This window comes from Neopelma chrysocephalum, unplaced genomic scaffold, assembly GCF_003984885.1.
Source record: "Neopelma chrysocephalum unplaced genomic scaffold, ASM398488v2 Primary Assembly neopelma1_24, whole genome shotgun sequence".
Taxonomy (NCBI): domain Eukaryota; kingdom Metazoa; phylum Chordata; class Aves; order Passeriformes; family Pipridae; genus Neopelma; species Neopelma chrysocephalum.
This window is the reverse complement of record NW_020897693.1, coordinates 32,443,520-32,470,838: the sequence shown is the minus strand read 5'-3', so window position 1 is coordinate 32,470,838 and position 27,319 is coordinate 32,443,520. Positions and strand designations below refer to the sequence as shown.

The following is a 27,319-nucleotide window of genomic DNA, read 5'->3' as shown; positions in this document are numbered from 1 at the left end:
AGAAGACTTCTTGATATCTTCTCAGGACATTCCTGAGACAGAGATAAGAACTGGCCGTGGGGGATTTTGGGAAGAAGAAACATGAGTTAGCAGAGACAACAAAAAAGCCATTTTAAAACATGCTTAAACCACAGTTTTCCCATATAATGCAGGTTTACTGCTACAGACAGTGTCATAGCCGCTGCCTTCTGCAAGCTCACAGGAACATAGAGAACTTGTAGTTCTAAAAGAAACCCCAGATGAAATCTGAGATTCGAGTTGTACCTAAGCAATAATTTTAAGTAGCTCCACTTCTAGGTGCAGGGTGCTAATTGGGTGGTATTGATATTATACTAAATGAACATGCATCATTGAAGTCTATTGTTGCATTGCTTTGTTTAAAATACGTAGTACTTTGCCAGCAGCAGCATGCTGATGGAAAACTGTCACAACAGCGATCAGTACAATCTGGGAGTTAAGTTTGACTAAAACATATGTCTTCAATTTTAATAGCTCAACTTCCCAGATGCCCTAGAGGAGAATATTGCCTGAGAAGGAGCTTTTCATGTAAGAATAATTTGTGTTAAGTAGCTCAGTGATCTGTTTGTTAGGTTAGAGCTGACAGTTTGTTTATATTTCTAAAGGGGTATGATGAATGGGGGAGAAGTTGATGCTAATTAGCCTAAATTGTTCCTAAGAATGCAGAGCACTTTGCCAGTTTCATTGTTTCTGTTTCTTTGCACATTTTCAATAATTGAATGGAGCTCAAACCATTCATCATAATTTTAGGTAAGATGGAAATAAATGAATATAGCACGGGCCAGTCTGTGTGATGGAAGATGTCACTTTAGAGGTCAATTAAATAAGACATCAAACTAGGACTAATGTAGCATTTTTCTAGTCCACTTCTATGAATATAGCAAATGCGAGTGGTTTTAGATGAGAACTTAATTCTCTCTGTCATGATACTAGTATTAAGTATTTCTTGTAAAGCTACTTTGTTTTATTAGCATAATGTTTCTAACTTAGACCTCACCTGTTACCTCAAAGTATAGACCTCTGACACTCCATATGACAAAATGTGCTACTTTTCCATATAATGTGTATCAGATAGAATAAATCTAAAAAATCTGCTCTTGGGAGAAAAAAACATTGTTCAGGTGTGATATGCAGAAGGTGTTAGCAAAAGGACCTGAAATGAATCAGAGGTATGGCAAATGTAACAAGAGAGAAGATTTTCATATTGTTTGTTTGACTTTAGCATGCTGTACAAGTAATTGTTTTTAGGTTTGGGAAACATAATTCTGCTCAAATTTGAAACATCCTATCCATACACAAAACAATCATTTTATAAGAATGTATATTTTGTATCAGACATTTTCCTTGATAAATTGAAGTTAGATTTGGGGGGTGGGGACTTGGAATGTTCTGTTTTCGGTCCTTATACAAGACCATTCTTTTTTAATTTATGCACATATAATACCACAGGAAAAGATGGTATAAATTTGTGGACTGTGGAGAATGAATGAACATTTTTGAATCAGGATCTTTAAAAGGGGTGAAATTTGAGTATGATTAAGTTAGGAAAAAGACTCGCTTACGGCGGAAGTCAGAAACTCTGTATACATTATAGGCATGTCATGGCTTTTAAAAAGTTATGTTAGACTTCTATACAAATTGTGAAGGAATTTGTATAACCCCAAAGAAAATTCTGTGTGTCTCTGAATTCTTGCAAAAGTACAAAATAAAATAAAAAGGAATGAAATAATAGTAGTAGTTAGTATTCCGGTCAGGAGTGAGTGTTGCTGTAGGGCAGGCTGCATGGGTGTTTTGTTGGTCACTAATTTTCTTGGAAGGAAATGATCCCATGGCTTATGCTATCCACGTTTGTGCATATTTGCCCTATAATTGGCATTTATTAAGGGGACTTTTGGTTTGATGGATGACTGTCAGGGTATTGCCTGCTAGCTTTGATGCGGATTGCTTTTGCATGAGGTTTTTTTACATTAACTCATTAGAAACTCTGCTGTGCTTCGACATGCTCTTTATTTACCTTCTGAAAATGCAATGATTTTCAGCCCAAGTTTCAAGGGACTTAATGTGGTTTTATTTGTGTAGCAATGTTTTGATTTGGACAGATGAAAAAGATACATAGCAGAAAAATACTAAATTTGCAACCTGTGAATCTTAAAACTTATAAGAATATCAGCTTAGTTAATTATCTTTGAAATTCTAAGCCACTAACAAAATATCTTTAGTTTATGGCATTGACTTCTGTGTTCCTAAATTTTTTTTAAGGGGAAAAAGGCAAGCAAAATCCAGTCCCATAAAAGCAGCAGGTATAGTAATATTTTCACAGCAGGTCGATATTCAATGAACATTCAACAAATCCAGGATTGGTGTCTGAGACATATTAGTGGTTTCTTCAAGGCTGGATTGATTTGGTCTTTTCCTGTAACATATCTGGGACATAGGACTGTTAATTAGATTAATTAGCTATAACATGATTTATAAGGCAGTTATAATAAAAGTATAGTTACCAGAGTATTTAATCGCATTGCCATGTTTTGATTTGACATTTAGAAAAGCATACAAAAGGAATGGAAATTGTGCATGCTGACATTGTCACTTTGAATGTTCTTTTAAAAAACATTTTCTCTACAAATGACTGTGCAAAGGAGAACTGTAGCTTGCTGCACTGAGCAATGCTTCTCTTAGTGTGAGGAAATAATTGGAATGTTCAGCAGGTTAAATTCTTTGTCTGGATTCACACTGCAAGAAGAAAATGTGATAGAGAACTTCCTATTTCTTTTTTATGTTTCCATTTTCTTACATTTCCATTGTTTTAATAAGGCACTTTAGATCTTGTGCTTGCCACTCTAAAAAAAAGGAACAGAAAAGAAACTTTTTTTTGTGAACTTCTGACTTGTTTTCCTGTTTTCAGTTGGTGCATGGATACACTGTGTAACAAATTTCTTACAAGGCATAGGAAATGTAGAATAAATATAACATTGAGTCTTGTAATAGTATATAACTTGGATCTGAAGATTTGATGTAGACAATTGACAGAGTAGCAGGACATGAGTCCATTTTTTCTGCAGTGCAAAACATTTGTGAATGAAATGAAATTTGTTTGGTTTGATCTCAAAATGAAATGATTTATTTATTTGTTCCTAGTCCTGGAAATCACTTGTGTATGTCTTTAACTTGCATGAATGGATACTGTGGACCATCTGACATGCTGGACTCCAAGCATTTGTTCAGGGGTTTGCAAGCTCACAGCTCTTTTGCTCGTATGTTTTAGTTGCTGTAAATAGCTGTTGCTGTCTGAAGCCTGTTTGAATGTGACTTTTCAGTTAATTACAACAAATCTTGACCTTTTCTGTCATGAGGAACTAATTTCTATTTCTAGTAGTAAGATTTCAATGAGTATATAAAGAATATTTAAATCAAATATAATGCTATTCTTATGAATTTGTAAATTAAAAGGCTTATTAATCTCCCTGAACTGAAAAAAAGTTCACTGGCAGTGTTTGAAAAGTTCAACTCCCTTATTTATTTTTCATGGTTTGATACAGTACCCACAAGATATCAATGCCAGAAGAAACTGAAACTAAGGGACCAAATATTTTGTTTGTTTAATTTTAAAAATTAACTCTGTCTTTTACCCTTGCCTAGGGGTGGTAGAGAGTAACAGATTTGGCAGAAGAATGTTTACTCATAATTTAAACTTTTGAGTTTAGCCTGAGAGAAGCCTCAAATACAAATCTGAGTTTGAATTACTAATGTTGTTTTGGTTGTGATACCAGTATAAGAAAAGTAACGTTTACAGAATCATCAAACTCATGCATGGAAAACAAACTACCAGTTGCTTAATCCATGCTTGTTCTGAGTAAAAAGCTGAACTTTGATATTTACCATCAAATAAGTCGAGTAACACAAAATCAAGAAGTTGTTGCTATCCAGGGAATTTTATTTTCCCCTAAAGGACTATCACTTAACATTACTGAACTTGACCTGCCACAAGTAGTTGGTGACAGTAGTGATCAGTCATCCTCTTTCTTAAACACAGTGAACAAACAAATGATGAAGACAACACAGTTTGTTCATTCATTTACATGGCTTATTTGACTACGGAGGCCTGTCTAATAATAAATGCAGAGGACTACAGGTTGGACATTGACTTCTCTTGCTAGTTCAGCTGCTGTTCTGCTCCATCTGTTTTAGCATTTATACAGCCAGCTAGAATGGGACATTGGGGATAGGTGGGAGATGAAAGTTTTAGGAGGACCATACGGTAGAAAAACTGATCTGTTTCTCCCCTAAAGCATTCTTCAAGGTCCATCATGAAGATCTTGGGGTTTTTAAAATGTGTATTCCACAGGTTGTCTGGTAGAGAAGTTTCTTATGGTTGTCCATTCTATCCTTTAATGAACTAAAAGTTTTTCAAAGCTGAGATAAACTGTGCTCAACATCTCTCTACCTCCCAACTTCTGCTTCTGTCTACACTGTTCTGCTGGATGCTAAATTTTCTTCAGCTCCCACCTTCCTCACTCTTCTCTGCATGGACCAATGTAGGTAGTGATTCATGTGGACATGTGGGGAAAAAAGGAGATGGACTTTTTGCAATGGTCAGCAGAGGTTATGGTCCAGGAAGTGGCAGCTCCAGGTGCCATGTCCCCTAGCAATGCATGGCACAAGAAGGCCTCATCATAAGTTGAAGTATTAACAGTTTTGAGATGTGCTTGTCAGTCTCACTTAAGCTTAGGGATTGATGATTTATGTTCATGAAACCCCAAGTTATCTGCATTCCTTAAGCCTTTTGAGTTATATTCCTGCCGGTATAAGTTCATACCTGTAACTTACTTGGGGAACAAGAAGGCTGATTAATAGTATCAAAGAGGGATGAGTTTTTAAAGGTCACTAATGTCCTGGCTAATCAGTATGCCGTGTGTTGAGTCAGTTAAAACTGGAGAATCATTGCTATTTGTGGTAACACCTATGTTATAGAAAGTGGAAGATGCCCGAAATACCTATTTCAGTCAATGAGCTGTTTTCTCTGCTTAAGAAGTTTCACCTGAATATTTTGACACCCTGCAAAAGATAACAAAGAATTTTATTTTAGTTATATGAGGACAACAAGTACCCTCTGTCATCTCAGGAGTTGGAGAACCAAAGTCCATTGATAGGTGGACAATAGAGGATCTTAGTACATCACATATAGAGGATGCAGTAGAGAACAAACTGCATCTGCTTATGTAGCCTCTAACATACCAAACTCTAGATTCTAGTGTGTGTTGTCAGATTTCTTGGGCAGAAAGTATGAAACATTCCTGAGAATCTAAAATTTTTATTTCCTTGCCTGTATCTTCCTTAACAAAGGTCAGAGGCTCCCCTGACAGTCACTGAAGGTAACTGTACCCAAAAGGGAGCAGCCCTCTAAAATGCTTCTTGAGGGTCTGAGTGTAAATTGCTGTGTGAACCTAGCTCTCGAATCATTGTGCCAGTGATCCCATCTCAAGGACTTCCCGTTAAAATTTTTGGTGTTCAGGTAAGTTGGTACCATGTTAATCTGATAAACCATGCAACCAAAAATATTAAACCTACCCACTGGTACATATATGTGTGAAAATTCTGCCTAGAACCTTGCAGAAATATTTCTAGATCAACTACTGTTTGGCAGTAGTTAAACAAATACTTGTAAAATAAAACTGGAAAACAATTTTTGCCAAAAGTGAATTTAAAAATGGTCCAAATATGTAATAGATTTGGTTGAGATTAAAGAAATCCAGTGTATGCGTAAACCTTTGAATACTGGTTGAAAAGTAGAATTTTGGGTCCAGATTTGAATTTGATATAAAATCATTCAGTATACCTTAATTCAGCCTGAGATGGCCAGATCTTAGATGACTAGTTCTACCTTCATTGTAAGGAAATATGTTACAAAGTCTACATTTCTGTATGTACCATGCTGACACTGGCAAACCCCATGTTTCACTGGCTGTTCCAGACATAGGTATGAAAAATAACAGTTTTAAGAGAAAAGTTATAATTAAAACTAAGCCTTTATTGTTATGGAATAAGAAAAGAACCATCAGTGCTATGTAGCTGTTCGCAGCACAGAGCAAACATGCTTTTGTTTGGGTTTTTTTTCAAGGACTCTGCAGGGATTTTTTCTGTCTTCATTGGCTTTACGTGTCAGGCACACAAGCTATGTTTAAGGTAGTAGACCTGGAAGCATTTCCAACCTCTGGGGTCTGGGCATGTCTGAGGCTGACCTCATCTCATGTTGCACCAAAACTGAAGCACAAACTAAGCCTTCTGCCTCACCCTGCAGCCAGGTATCCCAACAGTGGGCTGAGACCCAGCTTTCCACCAGCTCCTTTCTCCTTTCTGCTATTCCAACAGGTGCTATTGATTGATGGCAGGGAAACCTGAGTATGACCAAATGGGAGCCAGACTATACAGCAGGTGATCAGCTTGATCTGGGTGATCAGCAGATCAAGGTAAATCATCACATAAAGTGTTCTGCAGTAGGCACCCAACTTATTACCCTAGGTGCAGCTAAAAAGTAACTCACGAACAGGAGTAGCTTGTCTACCTCTAAGCAGGTAGAGGAAGTTACTTATGATGTTACTGTGTATTTATCAAATAGTATGTGATAGCATGCTTGTAGGCTTTGGCTATTCTATGCTTCTATGATTCTATCACTTTTCACTAAATCACCAACAGCTTTAATTTTACATAGTGGAGGAGAATCAATAAAGCTATATATAACAGTACATCTTCCAACATGTCATGGTAAACCATTAAAAGTAATAAAGATGCCTTTTTTACATCTTAAAGGCTAGATTGAATCCTTTCTTATAGATAGAAAAAGTGTTAAAGGGGAGAAGCTCTATGATTGTAGAAAGTTGTAGTCACTCTCTTAATTCAAGCCAGTGAAAAGAAATGCATTTATTGAAAATAGTGTTTTCTGCAGGTTATACCTGACTGGGAGGCAGTAGTATAAATAAACAGCATGATATCTAGTTAATAATACTTAGTTACATATGTATATTAGAAAATTATAAAGATGTAGGAATTCTAGTCTTCTGAGGAAGAGTAATTTCTAACAGGTTTCTAATGTGCTTGTTATGCTAACTAGTATTTACTACTGTTAGAAGGATGCAGAGATGTTCATATGACTGTGTTCTTAAGTGAAAAATGGAAAATTGTGTGGGGTAAAAGAAATAATGTGAACACTTTCAAATTTGGGACTAGACAAAAGAAAAGTTACCCATTTGAAATCTGGAGAACTTTACAATGCTGCAAGTAAATAAAAGCAGATGTTGTAAAGTTTAGAAAATCAAGACATTATTTTCCTGTTTCCACTGAATTTTTCTAAACACATTATAAATAAGCTTTGAAGTAGTACAAAATACTGTGTTTGTTTTGCTGATAGCATCTTTTCATAAAAAAAACCCTTTATCAATGGTTGTTTAAGTTATAGACTAAATGATATCTGTGTGGCTAAACAACTGGCTATATCTCTTGCAAATACAATGCTAAACTACTTGCAGTGTCTAAGCCCTTCAAAAGCCTATCTGGTTGATCTTCAGAGTTTAATTTTAAACAGATTAAATATTGTCTGTTTACAGAATGCAAAAATTAGACTAATCTTTTGCAAGTTCCTCAAAAGAAAATTATTTTCTTTTGTTGCTCTAGGAAGTAGTTTTAAATCAATAAATTGTTTTAAAACACTAAATCAGTGAAACACTCATTTTGGGTGTCTGGCTCATTGTTTCTTTACTTTCCGTAAAGACCTGTTAAAGGTCTTGTGCCTTAAATCTTTTATGGGATTCTATTAAGAAGACACCACTGAACAACAGACTTGCCAAAGGTGTGCCAGCTAGATAAAGCCAAGTGTTCCCAAGTAGCGATCCTGTGTTTGGGGATGTGTGTATCAAAACAGCATAGGGATTAAAGGGAGACAGATTTCAAGTTAGTTGAATTGCATGCAATTAGTAGTCAGTCTTGGTTTTAAAAACAGTGCTAAATGACAATATTGTCATTCCTCAGTTAGTGAATCCTGAGGAGACTAGCTGTTGAGAATGACAAAGGAACTAAGCAGTCTTGAATTTGTCCCGCTATATTAATATACATCACTGTATTCATATCACTTCACACTAAGTGAATTCCCTTTTTATAGCTGTAAGATCCTGAGCTTGAGAGGGGAAGAGGAGGAAATGTTTTCTCATTTTGGCATTTCCAGTGCAAGTTTTGTGGTGAGTAAGCAAGTACACGAATTACAGCAAGCACTGGTTTTGAGTGGTTGATTGTACGAGAAAACCATTGACTTCACCATCTTTATCTGCTTGATTAGACTACAGTGTCAGAAATTGTAATCTTATTTTCTTACAGATTTTTTGATCTGAGATTTTCATATACTGATTGAAATTAAACAGTTTTGCCCTTTGCAAAATTTTCATGCATGTAGATTCCTTTGCATCCCTAAATGACAGAGGATCATGTGGTGTAATCCAAGAGTATATATACAGGTGAAAATAGCATATGCAACACACAAGCTAATTCCTCTCAGGTTATTTTATCTGTGTTAGTTGTTCTGGGCTCTCTCAATTGCCCTTAAGAGTCCTTATGTATAAGTTAGTCTCTTTAGGATATTTGTCATCTGACCTGCTTTAGCAATCTTTCTTAGGGTGAGTCAAACCATGCAAAACAGTGCTTGTTTCTCTGACTGCAGAGTGAGTCTGACAAGTTGGCTTACAGACATCTGTGTTGGTTTGGAGGAACTTCCTTACATGAACCTGCAGTTTAAGAACCCTCAGTTTTAATAACTAGTTTCCTGTATGTATTGCCTACTTTTCTGAATTCGTCTAGTTTTTGAGGGCAATATTACACTTTTTAACTTAATTTATCTGAGTTACTTAAACGTAAATTGTCGTTTCTAGCATTTCAGCATTTCATACGTTTCTAGCATAGTAGAACATGCAGATTTATGACGTTAGGTTCAAGATTTGAGGCAGTTCCATTCCCAGAAAAAATACAACTATGTTAACTTTTTTGTTGTTGTTGTCAGAACCAATCATGTTTTGATATATAATCAGCTGTTGATTACCTAGGGTAGCTTGGGATAGGGAAGAGGAAGTGTTGGAATAACTGCAGTAAGCAAGCCACACAGGAAACAGGTAAATTAAGCATAAGAATTTACACTGAGGGCTTAATGGAGCAATGAAAGAAAATTTTGGTGACCACAACAGTAGAGGTAAAGCCACTTGGCCTGAAGAAGAGGCAGAGGTCTGCAGTGGTGCAGTTTGTCTGGATTAAGGCTGTATCTGGACCAAAACTGTCTCGAATCAAATCAGTTTGAAGTTTATGCAGCCCTGGTTCTATTAAACTGCTCGCAGATGAGTGGCTATTGACTGCCATTAATGTGGCTTTATGGACAAATCGGTGTATATTGCACCATTGAGAATGCAGTGCGTGGAATACCAACAAAGGGAAAATTTATATTTTCTTTCCATTCGTGTAGTTGTCCCATCAGTATTCCTGTAACTTGCAGTATGTCTGAAATCTGCATCTCAGGGCAATTGTGATGTGTCTGCAAACTGCATTTTACTTCCTTTAATTTAGGTTGATTCAATTATGTACTTTTCTGAAGCCAGATATTCACCAACCTGCGTGCAGCAGCAGGACCTTTCAATCAAAGCATCACCTGCACTCCATTACTGACCTAGTCATATTTCCATAGTTTCTATTTCTGTTGACCTCTGTGGTAAGACAGCCTTACTGACATTCCAGGTAGGGCAAATCATGGCAAGTGGCTTTCATTTACTAGAATTGTAAGCTCCTTTGGTCCCTCTTTCCCTTATGTCTGTAGACTATTTATCACTGAGAACCCTGAGTTTGTTTTGTTGGTTTTTGGGGAGGTCTGAATGGGGCTTGGGGTTTTTTGTGTGTTTCTTACTTTCTTTGTATTTTTACTGTAGTTTGTAGATGCTAGCATAAGTTTGGATTTTTGGAGTTTTTTAGTAGAACCCCTGCCCATATCCTTTCTACACACACTGCAAATTTTTTGTAAACTAAGATGTAACTTTTTCTAGGATTTTCCTTGGTTCATTTATTTGTAGCACATCCCTGCATTGCTGTGTACACTGGCAATACTCTACACTGGCTAGAGGCATGATGTTCATTCTCAGTTGCCAAAGCTTTTATATATGCCATATGTGCAATGGTGATACCAATGTGACAAACTGCAGAGTCATCTGATAAATTGTATTTACATCCACCTTTGACCACCTCACCTGCTTTTTGCCACTAATCTATCTCCACTGGGATTTATCCCACATTCCAAACCTTGGAGCAGCTTCAAACATCTGCTAATTAAAAAAAAAAAAAAAAAGAAATCAACCTGCCAAAGAAAAATTTCCTGCCTTTCTCCTAGCCAATGAAGTACTTTCTGCCTTGAAAAATATGCTGGCCTATGTAAAAAAACCCGGACAATGATCAGCTGTACACCCATGGCAAAGTTTAGTACTCTACAAACCTTCACATTTTGGACACTTTTGGCCCTGTGTGCCCACTGATGTTAGTGTTGGGCTGCTGCAAACTTGAAAAAAGTCTTCAGTTGCATCGCATATACCTTTACTGGATGGTCTGACCTGTGCTTCCTTCATGTTGAAATTATATTGGTGTCCATTATTAATACTGCCTAAAGGGTTTATGACTATTCAGTCTTTAGAAGACTATAATTTAATTTTAGCAGGACACTGTATTGGCAGTGTTTGTATTTAAGATCTGATGGCTCCACGTACTTAATTATAGACCTGTATTTAAACTTGACATTAGTCATTTGTTTTAAAAGTACCTTCTGAAACAAAATGTTAGTTGGCTTTTGAACAACTTTCCCTGCTTAAGTCACAGGCCATTTAGTCTCTGTTAATGGCAGATGGTGGTCTTAAGGGAAGCATGAAACAAGTGGCTTCACAAAGCAGTTAGATATTTGCAGCTGCATTTAAAAACAGATTTTATGAACTGCTTGGTTAATGCTACTGAGAAAAACAGCTAAACACAGGACTTCTAATATGAAAAAAATTAAAGCACCAGTAAATAGGTGGAATGGTTTGGGATGGCTGCCCAACATCTGTGGCATGAAGAGTTGGCCAGAAAATAAGCTGCAATGGGCTGTTCTTTACACTCTACAATATTCTTGGCTTCATTATCTTATTCACTAATAAAAATTAATGTGCAATATAACATTTAATAGTCACCATTATTGTAAAAATATCACGTGGAAATATTTAATAACCATTTGCAAACATCTCTTTGCTTTTAAAAATGTATTTACACACTCATTTACAGTATTTCTCATTGTCTAATAGGGAATGTATTTATAAATAATTATTTTCTCAAATGTGTTCACCCCACCTCTTCAAACAGACACTTTGAAGAGGTCACCATTTTGTGATGCACCCAAAATGTGCGGAATACCTTGGTGTGCTGTATAAAACTGTTAAACAGGCCCCTTGCCAACTGAGTACATTCTTTTTGAAATTGTTGTAGATACTGGGATGTAGAGAAGTAAACAAAAATTAGCCACTTTAATTAATGGTAGAAACACTTAACATGTATTTGCCAAATAGTCACTAGAGGGAAAACACAATTTTTCCACAATAAAATGTAGTTATTGTGAAAAAATGCCAGACCCATAAAATTAAAAGCTGATGTTTTCTAATTGATTTGTGAGAGTGTAGTGAGAAACTGTAGAAATTACTCATCATTACTGCTAAATACATCTAAAATTTATAATCAAGACTGCTAATAAATACCATCAGTGTTTTTGAAAGGGGTACTTAAATTATGCTTTTAGAATTAGTTTCCATATATGAAAATATAAACACGGTTGTGGCAAGAACAGAACTCATCAGTAAGAATTTTGTAAGTCCAACTTTTTTCATCCTGTTTGTCATGTACTGGTACAAAGCTGTCTGTGTTATTTAAAACTTATTTTAATGTAATGAATTATGCTTAAGATGGATAGTCTTGCACAGGTGAACATGGCAAAACTGAGATTAATAAATAATTTAATTTCTCTTCCCTTAGAAAGAAGAGTAGGGGAATATGGAGGTAGGGAGTGAAGAAAAGGGAGAAGAAAATAATATGAACTAATAATAATATGAACTCATAATAATATGAACTCATATGTAGAGAAAGCACAGAAAGAGAACATTTTTTTGTTTTCCTTTGCTTTCACTTCTGTTGATAAAAGGCCCCAGGGGATTTAAATATAATTTAAATCTATTTTTGTCAAGGATCAAATTTTCGTAATGGTAACATGAGGGAGTAATTGGCATATGTCAGGTATCTTATACTTCATTCAGTGAGTAGGAAAACATTTATTTATCTTTTCAGTGTTTGTCAGTGTGTTCTGTGTTTCTCTGAAACTGTTCTCTCATCCTTGTTCTGTTTCTTTCATTAAGTAAAAAAACATCTGGAAAGGCAGCAAGGAAAAGGTATTCTGAATAATTTTAAATTGTTATGTATGGATGTTAGCATATCTATATATAAAAAATATGTATATATGCATATATGTGTACCTATAGACATATATACATATATATATTATCAGCTAAAAGTTAAACATTAGAAATATAGCCCACTACATCATATAGAGATGTAGCATTTTATAGCAGTGCAAGAACGGAATTTTTAAGTGTTTTGTTTCCCTATTTATTGTAGCTTTTGGAAACAAAACAGACCCTTCTGAAGCAACTTTCTAATGTCTAGAGATCAGTTGCTGGGATGTATTTTTTTCCTTTGGGTTTAATGTATTTCTGCTGTTTCTGGAAATCAGGGAAAACACTTAGCTGTTTACTTAATTGTGCTTTTAACCAGCAGAAGCAAGGAAATTTCACATTCAGCACTCCGCTGTCAGCTTTAGAAATGGAATGATAGGCTATCAAATTTCCATGGCAAATAAAGGTTACCAGTAGTTTAATATTGAAAGAAAAACAATGTGATCAAAACTGTTTTGAAAAGAAGCTACTTTTGATGTTGACTTTGCTGCAAATAGATTTCTTAATTGCTTCTTTTTTAGTTATTATATTTTGAAGTAATTTCAGTTATTTGATAGAAGAACCCCCTAAAATCTTCTAAGCTATATTCTCCTAGTTAATTTAATGGAAGTCATCTATAGGTCATTGACCAGTTCATTCATCTTGGTTCACTATAATGTATTTGAGAATGTTACTCAGCGCATCATCATCATAAGCACTACACGTCTGGGATGTGTATGTGTTTATCACAGTGTCTGCCTATATTGGATCATTTGCTTCCCAGCAGTGTTCACAACTGAGTGTGCCCTTGACTCGCTGTAGCTTAACCTGTGTGATGTGTGTGTGCTCCCTCAGCAATCTTCCTAGGAAGCTAGAGAGTTTTAAAAAACTACAGCTCTGTTCAGCTGCACCCTAATGTTAAATTATACTAAAAAATTTAGATCATGGAAAACTCTGTTCTATTGTGGAGTTAGTTGTAGATTCTCAGTGTATTTCTATTAAACTTTCTGTTTCTTCTGTGAGAAATGTTTTCTTACCTGAGAGCTACTGTTTCCCCCAACTCCTCAGTCCAGACCCCCCAAAAAAGTGGAAAAAATAAAGCAAAAGTGCAACAGGACTAGCAGCAAATATGAAAAAAGGGAATGAGAATGGAAGGGGAAGATAAAACCTGATTTCTTTGAATTTTTTATTCATTTTGATTACAAATTGATCCAGTCTCCATTAAAAGGAATGTTTATTCTATTAGAATTAAATTTACTGAAACTGGATTCAATTGTCACTTGCTAAATTGCACTTATTTTCAAAATCTTTCAGTCTTTTAGAATGAAAAGTTGTGAAATATTTTGTTGATTTAAACTCTTGGGTGCAGTCACTTTTAGAAGAGTAGTGCCAACAAATGTTGAACCCTTTGTTTAAATTAATGTCTTGTAAAAATAATATACTTTTTGCTGTTTATTTACTAAGTTGTTGATATCTTTCTCAAGCAGCAAATGCTGGTGGATCTAACTTTTTTTTCTACTTTGATCTCAATGTTTAAATGCCATAGTGCTAGGGTTAGAAATACTGTGCAAGAGCCTTTACACAAATCTCATGTTTCATTACATGGAAACGCAATATTCTGATTGTAGATTTTGGAAAAGCTTCGGTTTGCATATATAAATTCAGGGCTATAGCTGCAGAGTCCTCCTTTGTTGGGCCTGTTAATAAATATTTATATATTTTAATTTCATTCCACTGTACGATGATTACTTTGCCTTGAATTTAAATAGCTGTTCAGGTAAAAAAACCAAACAAAAACATATCAAAATGATTTCTTTTATATAACATCTTGTGGCTCTGGAAGAAGAGAATGGGGATGTTTTGACAATAAAATGTCTGGCATTTCCTGTTGGTTGAAATTTTGGTTTGCTTACTAAGTTAATATTTAATGTTATCATTGGCAAGGCAAACTTCTATAGGAAAATATCAGTGCGAATTTTACTAGTGAGATGGGAGTACAGGCCATAAAAATTCTCAGTTTCCCTTTTAAAAACTTAATCCATTTGTCCAACAGGAATGAATACAGAAGAACTAGAGGTTTTGAACTTCCCTCACATCTGGGTATAGCAGTGTATTTTGACTCCAAGCACAATAAAACAATCATACTTGCTGGTGGTATATGACATAATGACCCAAATATGTTTTTAAAAAATCATTTATTGCTGTACATAAACAGCTAAGTTAGCACAAGGGATGATAAAATAACATTGGTAATTCTTCCTTTAGCTGGGAACCATTGGTGGCCCATTAGGATTCCAGATGTAGCCATGTGTGCTTTTCCATTTGTTTTCTAATGTCTAGTGTTTGGGCCCTTGGTACCTTGGCTGTGGTTGTCAAGTGTGTTGGCTTTTCAGCTTGAGGTCTTCCTGGAGAAACACACTGACCTACCTAATAGCTATAAAGCAGCTTATTGTCTTGGGCCTAGTTTGTTGGGACTAGCCGGAGTGAGGGCAGCTTCCTGTCAAAGGTCAAACACCAGCTTGACCAAGATTTCTGTGGTAAACACTTGTAACTGGACCTCAAATCTAGATGTTAAAATATAAAGAGCAAGATGTTTTAAAACATTATTTAGAAGACAGAAATCTGTTACAATTCATATCTACTAAGAGTACCTTGGATTACATTCAGATATTCAAGTATTATTATGTGGAAAATATTTTCTAATTTCTTTTGCAGGCAATTACTTAAAGTAATAAAATGAAATAATGGAAGAGGAAAAAAAGTACTAGAAAAAGTCACAATGATGAGCTCTCTTTGCCTGAGAGGTAAAATAGAACATTCCTTTTTTTTTTTATATGTTAGGATTCACAGCTGTCTTCAGCTATATATAGTCTTGTGATGTTGATTTAAGACAAAACTCTTAACACATCAAGCTTATATTAGGCAAAGGCATGGTAAGAACAGAGCTGTTGTTAAATTAAAGTTAGTGTATTGGTACTTGTTTATAAAGATTCAGACTGTCAAAATTGTTGACTTGCTTAGTCCAGCTGAGTTTCCAGGGACCATTTATGTGAGTAGCTCTCATCTAGACATAATTGTTTGTCAGTCTGCCCCTACCTGATTTCAGTGAGAATATTTGAATAAGCACTGTTCAGTGTCATTACAGCCTACAATGATGTGAATGCCTCTATTGAAGCAGAAGTTCAGTGACCATGTAAAAAAAATTATATTGTGAAAAATATTGATTTTTTTTAAGTCCTTTATTATATGTGTGTCTTTGAATAGAACTGAGTCCAAAACAAAGTAGTGTGAACATTCCTGAATTGTCTGTGATATGTATGCATACCTTTGTTTTCATATGTGTATTTTATGTATTCATCTACCAGTATAAAATAAATGAACTGAATTTACTATTTTTGAGGGCAAAGAACATCATAGAATGCTAAGGTACATCACATCATCTGTACTAACTATACTTACCTGGCATTAAGAATATTTTGCTTTTCTGAGCTTTAAATCCAAGAATTTTCCCATAATGGCATTTCTGAGATGTGAAAAGTTTTATATATTAGCTAGTCTTAAGGGTTTCATTTCAATTAAATCTAACAGCCTAATAATAATGGCCAGTCTTCACGAATGAAGATCTGGGGAAAGGTCTTTTACCTTTCCAGCCTGCGCAATGGATTTTTTAGGTGAGACACAGCCTGCGCTGAACTGAGCCCACCCTTTAATCCTAAGGTTCATCTGCCGGGGCCAAGCAAGCTTGGACAATGGCAGTGAGGTCCTCAGGACGTAGGTTTGTTTAGAGTGACCTTCTCATAGATGGATGGCCTCACAGGGCTAACGGGTTCCATCTGCCCGGGAGACCGAGGAATCGAACTGGGGTCGCAGCAGTGAGAGTCCTGCGTGCTAACCACTAGGCCACCAGGGTCTATCCATAATATATGTAGATGTCTAGCCCCACTAGTAAATGCAGGAACACACAAATGGGATTCATTATTCAAGATGCAAAGCATAAAATCATTACCAGAGATTCAGCTGGATCCATGTGTCTGAGGAAGTGCTGGTGGCAACCCGTTTATCTCCTGCTTGTGGCAGTCCAGGCTTTCATTATTTTTACAGCTGAACGGTGGAAATTTTTGCTATCGGTGAGAAGCTGGTGTGAGTAGTCCAGCTTAAGTCATAAGGACTAGTTGTGTGCCTGATGTCTTTTGGAGATCAGTTTGAGAGGGTTCAGACCCAAATTAGCCACAGCCTATTCTCTAACCATGAGGCAGTGGGCTAGGTGGGATGAGAACCCACCTGTCCACTGGTAAAGCAGAAGCAAAGACTGCAGAATTCCTGAGGTGACAGCAAGAAAGTGGTTGCTCGTGAGTGGTTAGAACCATTATATGAAACAAGAAATATAATTTTTTGGTGTTTTTTTCCTCTCTTGCTACCAAAGTTATTCTCAGAACAGAAAATAGCTTTGCTGACCTTTACAAAAATACTTGAATGAGTACTTAGAAAACGAAACTGAAAGTTTCAACTGGAGGGGACATGGGTAGAGGAAAAAAAGGTTGTAGAGAAAAAGCAATGAAGTGAAGAGCCTAAGTGGATGAGACTAGCCTCGTCTTGTGGCACAGGCACGTGAGTAATCAAGAGCACTACCCCAGTGTTAAGCTCTCCTGAGCAGAACTGGCTGAAGTTCTTGCTTTTATAGCTCATCAGTACACCTGTTTTCTTCCCTGAGCTCTATATATTTTCATTATATATCAGGTTGTTTACTTCTATGCCCATTTACCTTGTTTATATTCCAAATAGTCTGTCAAAAGAGGGTTAGCTTTCAAATGGCAAGACTATCAGAAGCTTATGAAGTCACTAAGGCTAGCAGAGAATTGAAAGTATAGTGAGAGGTACTTACTTTAATAGTGTCATAACGGTAACAAGTTTTATGGGTGTGTCTGACTCTTATTTGTACCATTAGGTTCCTGTAGTAGAGTATATACTGTGCTTTCATACAGTGTATGTTTTTACTTTTCTCTGCTTGGAGAATACTGAGAATAAAATTGTAATCAATACAGAAATTTTCGTAAAGAAATTCTTCTGTCTTACGTAATACTGTGTGAACTGTGGTGCATTCTAGTCCACTTGACTAGCTCACTCCACAGCTGAATCACCGTGATAGTTCCTTTCTTTGGTCATATCTGCTCTAGCATTATCTTGGTAGACAACTTTAGAACAGAACCATTTCTTTAGCATGTGGAAGAATGGAAATTGGCTAAATCCCAGCCCTTTGGCTTCTTAAATTAGAAGTCATATATCTATCAGCAGAATGTTATTTAAGAAACCATTGAGACTGCAAGGTCAGCAAATCTCTTTGTGGATAACTCCGTGTCCTTGTCAAGGTAGGCTACTGACAACTGCCTGGTTAATGGCTTCTGCTCTCTCTGCTTCACGCACGGTGGCATCCAGTGACAAGTCTGCAGATACAATTGTCATATTTTGAACTACTACTCATAGGAAACAAAGACATTAAATAATTTAAAAAATCCAAGGTTGAAGAAAGTGTTTGTTGTCTTTTTTTGGCATTTGCTCTCTTTGGCCATCAAAGATAAATACAACATGCTGGCAGTACTTTGAGGATTCGTATCACCCTTGACCTTTCCTGGCCTCAGTTGAAATCAGCTGCTCTACAGCTGGGCAGTGACTTGCAGTATGTGTAAGGACACTTAAATATTGTCACTGCGGATAGCCACATGCTGAGATACTGACAGCAGTGTTCACATTTTTAGTAAATTAGCCCAAGATTTTTACCCTCCTTTGAATTGTATTCTGTAGATGTCAGAGAAATTCAGATCAGGTCTTTCTGACTCTTGCCTGGTGAGACGTTCTAAAGAACTCACCTCTACTGTGGATCCTATTACAAAAATAAGCTTTGGAAACATTGTAGTGCTGTACACAGTTCCAGATGTGTCGTGAAGAGGGAAGAACTCTGTAGTGACAAAATGGCAGAGGAATCAAATACTTGATTCTGTTCATTGTTGTAGATTGTGCCCTATTTTTATTATGGCTGTCTCTAGTATAGTGCAAGAAAGAAGTTGGTTTGCAATGTATACAAAATATTAACTGATAGAGGTCACATATTGCTGGATCTTGTAGTCACTGTTTAAGAATTTGTCATTTGAAATTTCAAAGTACTCATTGTAAGACTAATTGCATCCTTACTGTGGGAGCATTTTCGTGGTGGATGAGCTCATCTTTAAGTTTGTGTGTCAGTATGTGAAAGCATAATTTAATTAAGAGGAAAACATCATTGATCTTGAAATGAAAAACACCATGCAAACAGAACAAAACAAAATGTCAACTGAATATTGTCAGGGATTAAAATAACTGTTCCTGCATTCTGATTTATTTTCTCTGTTCAGCATTTGAATATTTTAAAGACAGAGGAAAGAGAAGTATTCTATGGAACTAATTCATGACTCCTGCATGAAACAGGGAAATAGGAAATAGTTTTCTTGAGGAAAACTATGTAAAATGGGTTTTAAAGAACTAACATTTTACTTGATTACATTTTTTGAGGAGAAACAATAGTAAAAGCATTTTTTTAACGTTTTGGGGTTTAGTTCATTTTTTTTTTTTTGCAAAACCAGAGTTGAGATATGTAAAATTGCAAAAGGGATGTTCTTGTTACATCCACCATGTAAGCCAGAGTTAACAGATGAAGGATCTAGCCATTATCTGTAAATGAGCACCCTGCATTGGATCCTCTGCCCTGTGATAGCAATCACTGAGAAATGGTCGATTTTGTCATATATCAGAAGAGATAATTCTCTTATTGCTCCCTTATAGAACTGTCTCAGTGAATATTCGAGACTATGTATTCCCTTGGAAGATACAGAATTAACACAGTGGAATTTTGTTTTAAGTAATATAGAATGATCATGCTAAAGACTTTTCTATATTTTGGTGTGGAGACCAGATCCAAAGTTGGCTAGATTGCTTCTCAGGTAAGTGAAACACCCTGGATTGACACGCTCCATACCAGAACATAACACACTGTACTTTTAGGTAAGTCTGAAATTTTAGGCAATAAAGGCATGCTTTATCTTTTGTAGTCTATTTCTGAAGCTGTGTATTTTGCTCTTTCTGCACGATACAGTTCAGCACTACTGCTGAAAGGCAACCTCAGACTGAAGCTGGCCTGTACCTATTTCTGTCAGGGAGAAGTTGTTGAGCCAATTCTGGACCGAGGAAAGATTTGAATCTTAAGATTTTAACTATATTTCTAAGGTTTCCCACAAAAAAAATAAAAAAAATAAAAAAGAAGACGGAGACTAAGCACTACCAATACTTACTTTGTTAGTGGCATTTAATGAGTGCCCACAAATAAGTTTCACAAGGTCCTTGTCTATGTGTGCATGAAGTGTGTTGTAAGTTTACATATCGGATTGGGCCCCTCATATGGCTTGTGTGTAGATCTACTTAAGTTTTGAAACCTGACAAGTTTTAAACAGCAATCAATTTAGCTGTGAAAGGCAGATATTGATGGGCAAAGAAGCATTGCCAGGAGCTTATAGAACATTGAGCTTAAAGATTTGCCTTCAGGGTTAGGCATTTCCTGAACAGAGCTTCTTGGAATTATGTGCATCCAGTTGTCCAAAGTCTTATTTTAGAAGTTTGTCTCCTCTGCTAGTTATTTCATATTTTTCATGGAAATCAACAGTCAATATGTGAAATTAAATCAACTTCATTGAATTTAAATGCCAATGAAAGAGTTGTGTCACTTCTATTCAGAGTAAACCTAACTCAGTCTGCTTAATGACAAGGTGACCTATATTGATCCTCTTCCATCTGCATCCTCATTTTAATGGAACTTCTATGAAATGACATGCTGGGGGAAACAGCCTATTAATACATAATTGATAATTGTCTTTAGTTATGACCACAGTTGGTGTCATTAAAGAATCCAGAGTGTTCATGCATAAGATGATACATAAAATGGTAGGTGATATGAAAGCTTACATCAGATGCTGATGCTGAAGAGTGACTTATAGGTGCACAAAGATTTTTTTGGGCCTACCCTGTATTTTCCAGTAAAGCAAAACCGCTAAAGTTGGATGGGTTTGGGCTGCATTCAGACTGAGAAGCAGCTAGAAAAATTGTTCTAAGGGGTGCCTGAAAGTGTGGGGGGAAAACCTCTTAAGCTGCATAAGTCAGTAGACCTTGTTCTTATGTAATTTGCTTCCTATCCTGTAAGGGGCAAGGCTGGAGCTCACTGTACTTAGGCTGGTAGTTAGCGCATGAAGTTATCTCTCATGTTCCCTTAAGTACAAAGCATCTGAGATCAGCAGATAAATTAGAATTATTGTGTCATTCTATTTCTTTTTCTTTCAAGTTAGCTGCTTCGGTTATGGGACCCTTCATTCAAAACAATGTTGAGTTCATTTTTTTCCCGACTGGTTTCTTCTGCAATGCTGCTGGGGGTTCTTTGACTGGGTGTGAGTCTTGATCCTTCTCATAGTCAAAGTGCCTTTATTGGGTCCTATTGTATGATTATTTAAACAATGTCAGTATGGAAAGTGCTCCTGACAAAGAATATGCAGAAGGGATTTCAGACTGAGGTCTGCCTGTTTTGTGTTATATATGCAGAAAGACTTGCGTAGAGCCCATTCTTTTTTGAAAAGAGTGAACATTCCCTTTACTACTATCTTACTTAGTCTGTCCAGTCTTTGTTGACATCAAAAAATTTATTAGCACTGTGGTATTTTCAAAAGGCTATTTCTGTGGCATATACTCAGTAATTGTCACACTTTTAGAGTGTATATATGCATATTTTTTTTGGCAAAGGTTTAATTTGCATATATCTCAACTGAGAAAGTGGGAAACCAAAAAGAAGATGCTGTGCTGGGTGAAGTAAAGTTACTCTTGAAATGCCTGTTTGCAATCAATCTGTGATAATTTGCTCTCCAAATGAAATTATTTCTCTAATAATATACTGAACTAAGTTCAGTGTTTAGTTGGAGCTGACCTTAAATTGCCTGAATCATTTGATTTAAGATTTCTAGTCATCTTGAAAGAAAGATTCAGAAAGAATAAGCACTGTGATTTGTAATAATTTTCAAGGATTGTGTTATTATTTAATAAAATATTCTTGTGTTAGACTTTTTTTTTTTAGAATTAACTATTCTGTCTAGCAATGTACAGTAATCGATACTGACTGAAAAGTTGCAGTTGGTCTGAGAGAATGCCAAATTTGTTGTTGTTGTTGCTGCATTTCGAGAAATACTAGTAAGGTGTTCACAGAACACACTGGGTTTTTCTTCATTTTTTAGACATTTTAATTGTCTGGAGCATCACTTTTATGCTTCCATGGACTTGTACACTCTTTGATGTCCAACAAGCAGATCAATAAAACTGTAGTAATTACGTTATTAACATAGATAGTTGATTCATGCTTTTTAGGCAATAAAGGTATCTAATAATCTAAATAAAAACAACTAATAAAACCACAGTGTACTTTGGATTTAATAGGGAATAATGTATGAATTGAGTGACTTCAGTTTACATTAATCAGATGCCTACCATGCTTTCTTAAAGAAGTTTTTCAACTTTGAAAAATTAAATTTAGTAGCTTTGTATCTTGTGCTGCTATTGGCATGAGGAGACCTCAAAACAAAGTTTCTTTTTGTAAGAATGTGAGTAATTTTTCTTCATGCTAACACAGAACATAATAGTCCAGGGAATGGACTATTAAGCCAAAATGCTTTATAAAGTTGTTTTTCAGTGTATTTATGTGAAAACATAGTTGGAGTGACTAAAGGTGACATATCATTTGTTTTGCATTAGATATTCTAGTTTGTTGTAATCAAATTTTGTGTAATTGTGTGTAAGAATAATAAATAAATGGGCATTTAGAAGGTTTATAGGTAAGATTTTAGAAGGTTACGTTTCCGGCTTATTTTTTTACAGTGGAATTTTTGATGCTACAGTAAATTAAGAAGTTGGATGATTTTCATATGATATCTTATTTCACTAATACAGAATAACCTTGAGCCACAGTAGAGCAATAATTACCAAATTTAAATCAGAGACACATGCAGCCAAACAGCTGTTTTCAGTTTGTTAGGAGATACATTTGATTTACTCTCTTGGTCAACATTCATTACTTTATAAGACAAAATTTCACTGGAGATTTTAACCCTGAATTCCCAATCTTCCTTGCTGCCTGCTGTAAAATTGCATGGTTGAAATGTCACGGCCACTCAACATGTGGGGGAGCTACTGTTGTGTTTTGCATTGATCCCAGCTTTCATGACAAGTGGTTTCAAATACTAAAGGATGCAGGTAGAATTCAGCCCTAGACATATTTCCAGATGACCTTTCTGTTCTGTGGCAACAGAGGAAAAAATGTATTCTGTAAGGTAGGTTACTGTCCTGCACTGTGGTGGCTTGTTGGCTAACATGGTGGATCCCATAATTGTGAATATTTGGCACACAAATTTTTTGATACGCAAATTGTCACTGTTTTTATTGCTGATATTTAACAAGGTCAGCACACCACTGCAATCTCATCCTGAAGTTTCATGTTTCCCAGGTTTTGTTGCTGTGAAGTTTGAAACAGCTAGCCCCTATCTGCTAGCAGTGAACTCAACTGGTCTTAACCATGTCTCTTTCCAAGCACTGCCTTTGGATTTTACAGGACTACCATGACAGTAACACTATTAATAATATGGTGATTGTCAAAAGCTATCTTAATGGCTTACTAGAAGGAGAATCCAGACATAAAATATTGGGGTTTTTTTCTGTTTTGCAGAAGTTTTCTTATAGTTATTCTAATATTGCTGGCTCTCTGGCTTTTTTTTTCTGTTAAACTCGATGAACATTTTAGCAAATTTTGAAAAATGACTGAATGTGTGCTTGAAAGGGAAACAACTGGTAAAATTAATAAATTTCTGATATACTTATTTGCAGCATTTGTTCTGTTATTGCAGTCTGTTTTCTTTCATGGTAGTCTAAAAACAGGCATGGGAAAAGGAAATTGTTAAATGCATCTTACATCTTTGGAAGTGGTTTAACACTTGCCTTTGTATTAAAATGTTGATTTTTTTTACAGCTAATAGCATTTTCTGCCCTTTCTCTTTCTGTTTTTCCATTTAGAAAAGATGGTGCCATACCTCATTACTCATGTTCCTCGTCAAGCACACTCAGTAATTTTGTATTTTGTCCCTTACTGTCTTGCTTTGGAAAAGTCAACACCTCTGGAAAATGGGAACTACAAAAGTTGCACTTTCTGTGGTGAATGCTTATCAGTTGTGACGTAGAAAATAATACTATAGTTTTCTGCATGGCCTTTTTTTGTCTTGAGAACACTTTGCATTAATTAATTACAGGTTATCCTGCTCTTAGAAAGTAGAATTTTATTCTCATTTCCTACACATCACATGTAAATATTAGTTTGGGAGCTCAAAGTTATCAAGGTAGCTGCATCATAAGTTTAATCAATGGAGGTTAGTTGTATAGGAACTGTGAATGCATTCCGATTGTACAACAGCCAGTTCGCTTCATCTTCAGTGGCACCAAGTAAATCTGGGTTTTAACTAGATAGATAAAACACCATTCTATTGTCCCAGTGAGAGGAGAAACAGTTTGGAGCAGAACTAAAATGTCCAGACTGGGTAAAGGCAGGCAGGTAGCTGATCTCAGTGATGAGAGATTTACAGTGTAACTGTCTTGGAGCCAGAGTTCAGCTAAGAAGGTGTTCACTTCCATCACATTGACTGGTTATCAGGCCCTGAGTGATTCTGTTTTTTCTCACAACTATTGCATATGTTTTGCCGTGCTTATCCTGTGTACTTAGTGAAAGGCTGAAAGCAAAAGGCTGAAAGGCTTGCTCTAAAAATGTTATAAATGGATTTGCCAGGAGATATCTTTTGCTTTTGAGGAAGGCTGATGTTCTCCAAAGCCAGGAAATTCTTCTTTCTGAAGGATTAAGTTTCTAGAAAAGAATCTCTATAGCACGCTCATTCTTTTTGTAAGGCTTTTGTGAAAAGTCTTCATCCTATGTTATACAGTTTTATGTTATTGTTGCTGTTGCTCACAGGTTACATGGGAAAATCAAAAGAGAAATTAACTGTGTAGTTAAAACTTTGTGGCACCCAATATCACTGTTGTGATAAATCCATGTACGTATCAAATACAGAAACAACATATATTGACTGAAGTTGTGCAGTATATTTATGAACATCCTGACCATGCTGTCCAAGACATCTTTGTTGTAGTTTTTTGTTGTGAAGACCAGTTCTTTCAAACATAACTAAAGCAAATTTTACATGTTGATGTTCAAGCAAAAGAAGAATAAAGATAAGCTACTGAAAATCTTTATTCATGCATTCAACCTAGATAAAAACGACCTTTTCACTAGAATGAAAGGAAACGGGCTGTTGATCCATCAGCTCTGAAAATCCGTCATCCCTCTGAATGTAAAATAGCTTTCAATAGAAAAAGTGTTGGGCTGGTCAGTGAAGAGAGCAGCTGCCTTTCTCTGACTTTATGGAACTCTTTGTGCACATACAGAAGGGATGATGTTATATAGGGACTCATACTTCTTTCTTTCTACTGCTTTTTTACAACTGTATATCAGGCAAAGGTGGGAGATTTTTTAGGTGGGTTTATTTTTCTAGTTACATGACAAACTGCAGAAAATAGCTATGATTTTGATCCAAGCCCCTAACTCTAATTCTTGACATCTTTCAAAGTACCTTAGGTGAAAAGAGAGTGTGATCTTTTTTTAAAAATTGGTTATTCTTAGGCTTTCCTGAAGCCCTAGACTATTTCACATCCTTCAGCTAACTTCTGCATGCAAGAGGAAACCTAGACTCAGTGGTTGTTTTTTTTTCTCTTGTACTGTGAAGTCCCTTTCCATTCTTTCTTCCTGCAGTTCACCACTCTGCAGTTGCCTGAGCCAGAATCTGAGGGCTCTCTCTTAGTTTCCCAGATGTGGTCTTCCATGGTGCAAACAACCCCCAAAACAAACAAACAAACAAACAAATCTTGTCCTGCTTTTACTTAGCCAGGAGTTTCTATCTTTGCCTAGATCCAGGAAGGAAAAAAGCCAGTACACTTTGGAACACAGAAGGGCTAAAGAGGAATTTTTCAGGAAAATGGACTGTGCTTTTGGTAATATGTTTTTTCATGAAAAGTCATAAACCATTTGGTCAGATACTAGAAGACTCACAGAAATCTCATTTTCAGAGAGATGTGAACACACTCCATTGATGATAGAGAATAGGAAGTTGTTCAAAGTTTCACTGACGTTACCTGCAGTAAGAAAGACTTACACGTTATTTTGTACTTTTTCAATTATAGAGAAGTGATATTCCTGCATGCTTTCATCCCTGGCAGAAAAACCTATACAACTTTAGCCATACTGCAGAATCTCACTTTATGAGATGTGAGGCAGGTGCAGACTTCTCCAGCTGGTCACCTTACTTAAGATGATGGATCACACATATGCTGTTTGGAGTGTAAAAAATAAAAACAGAACAAAAAATTCAAAGTAGAAAAGTTGTAGAGTGAGCTTCTCTGTGGGAGCATCCACAGTGGTGGCTGAGCATTCTTTTGGCTGTCAGACCTAGAGTAGAAAAGGAGAAGACAAACATCTCTGTTGTCACAGCTGAGCCCACTGATAGCAAGTTGTTTGGTTAGTGGAAATGTAATTTGTCTTTGTTTCTTAGTGACAACTTCATGCTAGAGCTACTTTATGATCCTCAGGAGCTATGTAATGTTGTGTTCAAATGATTTATTTTCTAAGTTCAGCATGGGTAAGTTTGTCTCTGTAGTAATGATACTTACATTTTGTGAAAATTACAGGCTAAGATAAGGCCATGCTCATAACTAAACTCAGGAGGCTTTTGAGGGAGAGTGGAGATGAAGAACAGAAAAAACCAGCATATCCTTATTTAAACTGCTTAATGATGCCCATTTAAATATGGAAATTCCTGAGCACATTGTTAAATAGTTGGTGAATATAAAGGAAAATTACAAAATTAGTCCATGTACTAATTTCCAGATCCCATGAAAAGGAATTGAGCTGATGATGACTCTATTTCATTGAAGAAACTGTTCTTCTGAACACTAAATGCTGAGAAATACTCCCTGGACTTCTACTTGACTGATATGAATTGTAAGTCATTAATATTGGAGAAGTTTGGTTTATTGGCTGTTATGAATATATGCACATTTCTTGTGAGGCTGTAGATGTATAGAGGGTGATAGCACTTCATTAAAATCTCTTCATGATGATAAGAAGAGACTTGTAGAAGAAAAGTATTTTGAAAATCATTTGATGTTGCACTGCAGTCTTTGAAGCAAGAGTAAGGAAACCGATGAAAGTTACCCCATGTCGCATATTTTATGGTAAATGATAGGCTGCACCACAGAATGTTGGTTTAATGTGAATTCTGCAAAATGAAATAAGTTTGCCACTTTCAAGGAACAAATTTCTGCATGCTTTACATAGTAATACATTCTTAGTACTTTTGGTACAGTTCTTAGTAATTTTGGTACAATTCAGTCACCTATTGCACAGGTCCGATATCCAGTAGGTAAGATGTGGGATCTTGTAGCATGCCTACAGAGAGAGAGAGAGACATTTTGTGTAGTTCAAATTTTCCTGTTCTTTCAATCCTGCTTTTTTTGAGTTTTTCTGTTCATTCCACCTTTCCTGACTGATATGAATTTAATTTTATAATTTTATTGCTAATGTCTCATAATATAAAGATGGCAAATACAATAATAATCATAGCTAGGTGCTCTCCTGCATG

General features: G+C 36.0%; 1 protein-coding gene across 4 annotated transcripts in view; it reads left to right on the top strand.

Moving 5' to 3' along the window:
• The window catches only part of SLC25A21 (solute carrier family 25 member 21), a 257,554-nt gene that overhangs the window by 36,393 nt on the left and 193,842 nt on the right, over positions 1-27,319 (top strand). Inside the window, exon 1 of one of the 4 annotated variants that reach the window (XM_027671094.1) lies at positions 15,298-15,337. The exons of the other annotated variants lie outside the window; for them this stretch is intronic. Within the exon in view, the coding sequence (XP_027526895.1) occupies positions 15,313-15,337 (25 nt within the window). The 5' untranslated portion in view covers positions 15,298-15,312. Of the gene's footprint in view, positions 1-15,297; positions 15,338-27,319 lie in introns of those variants that run through there. 4 annotated transcript variants of the gene reach the window in all.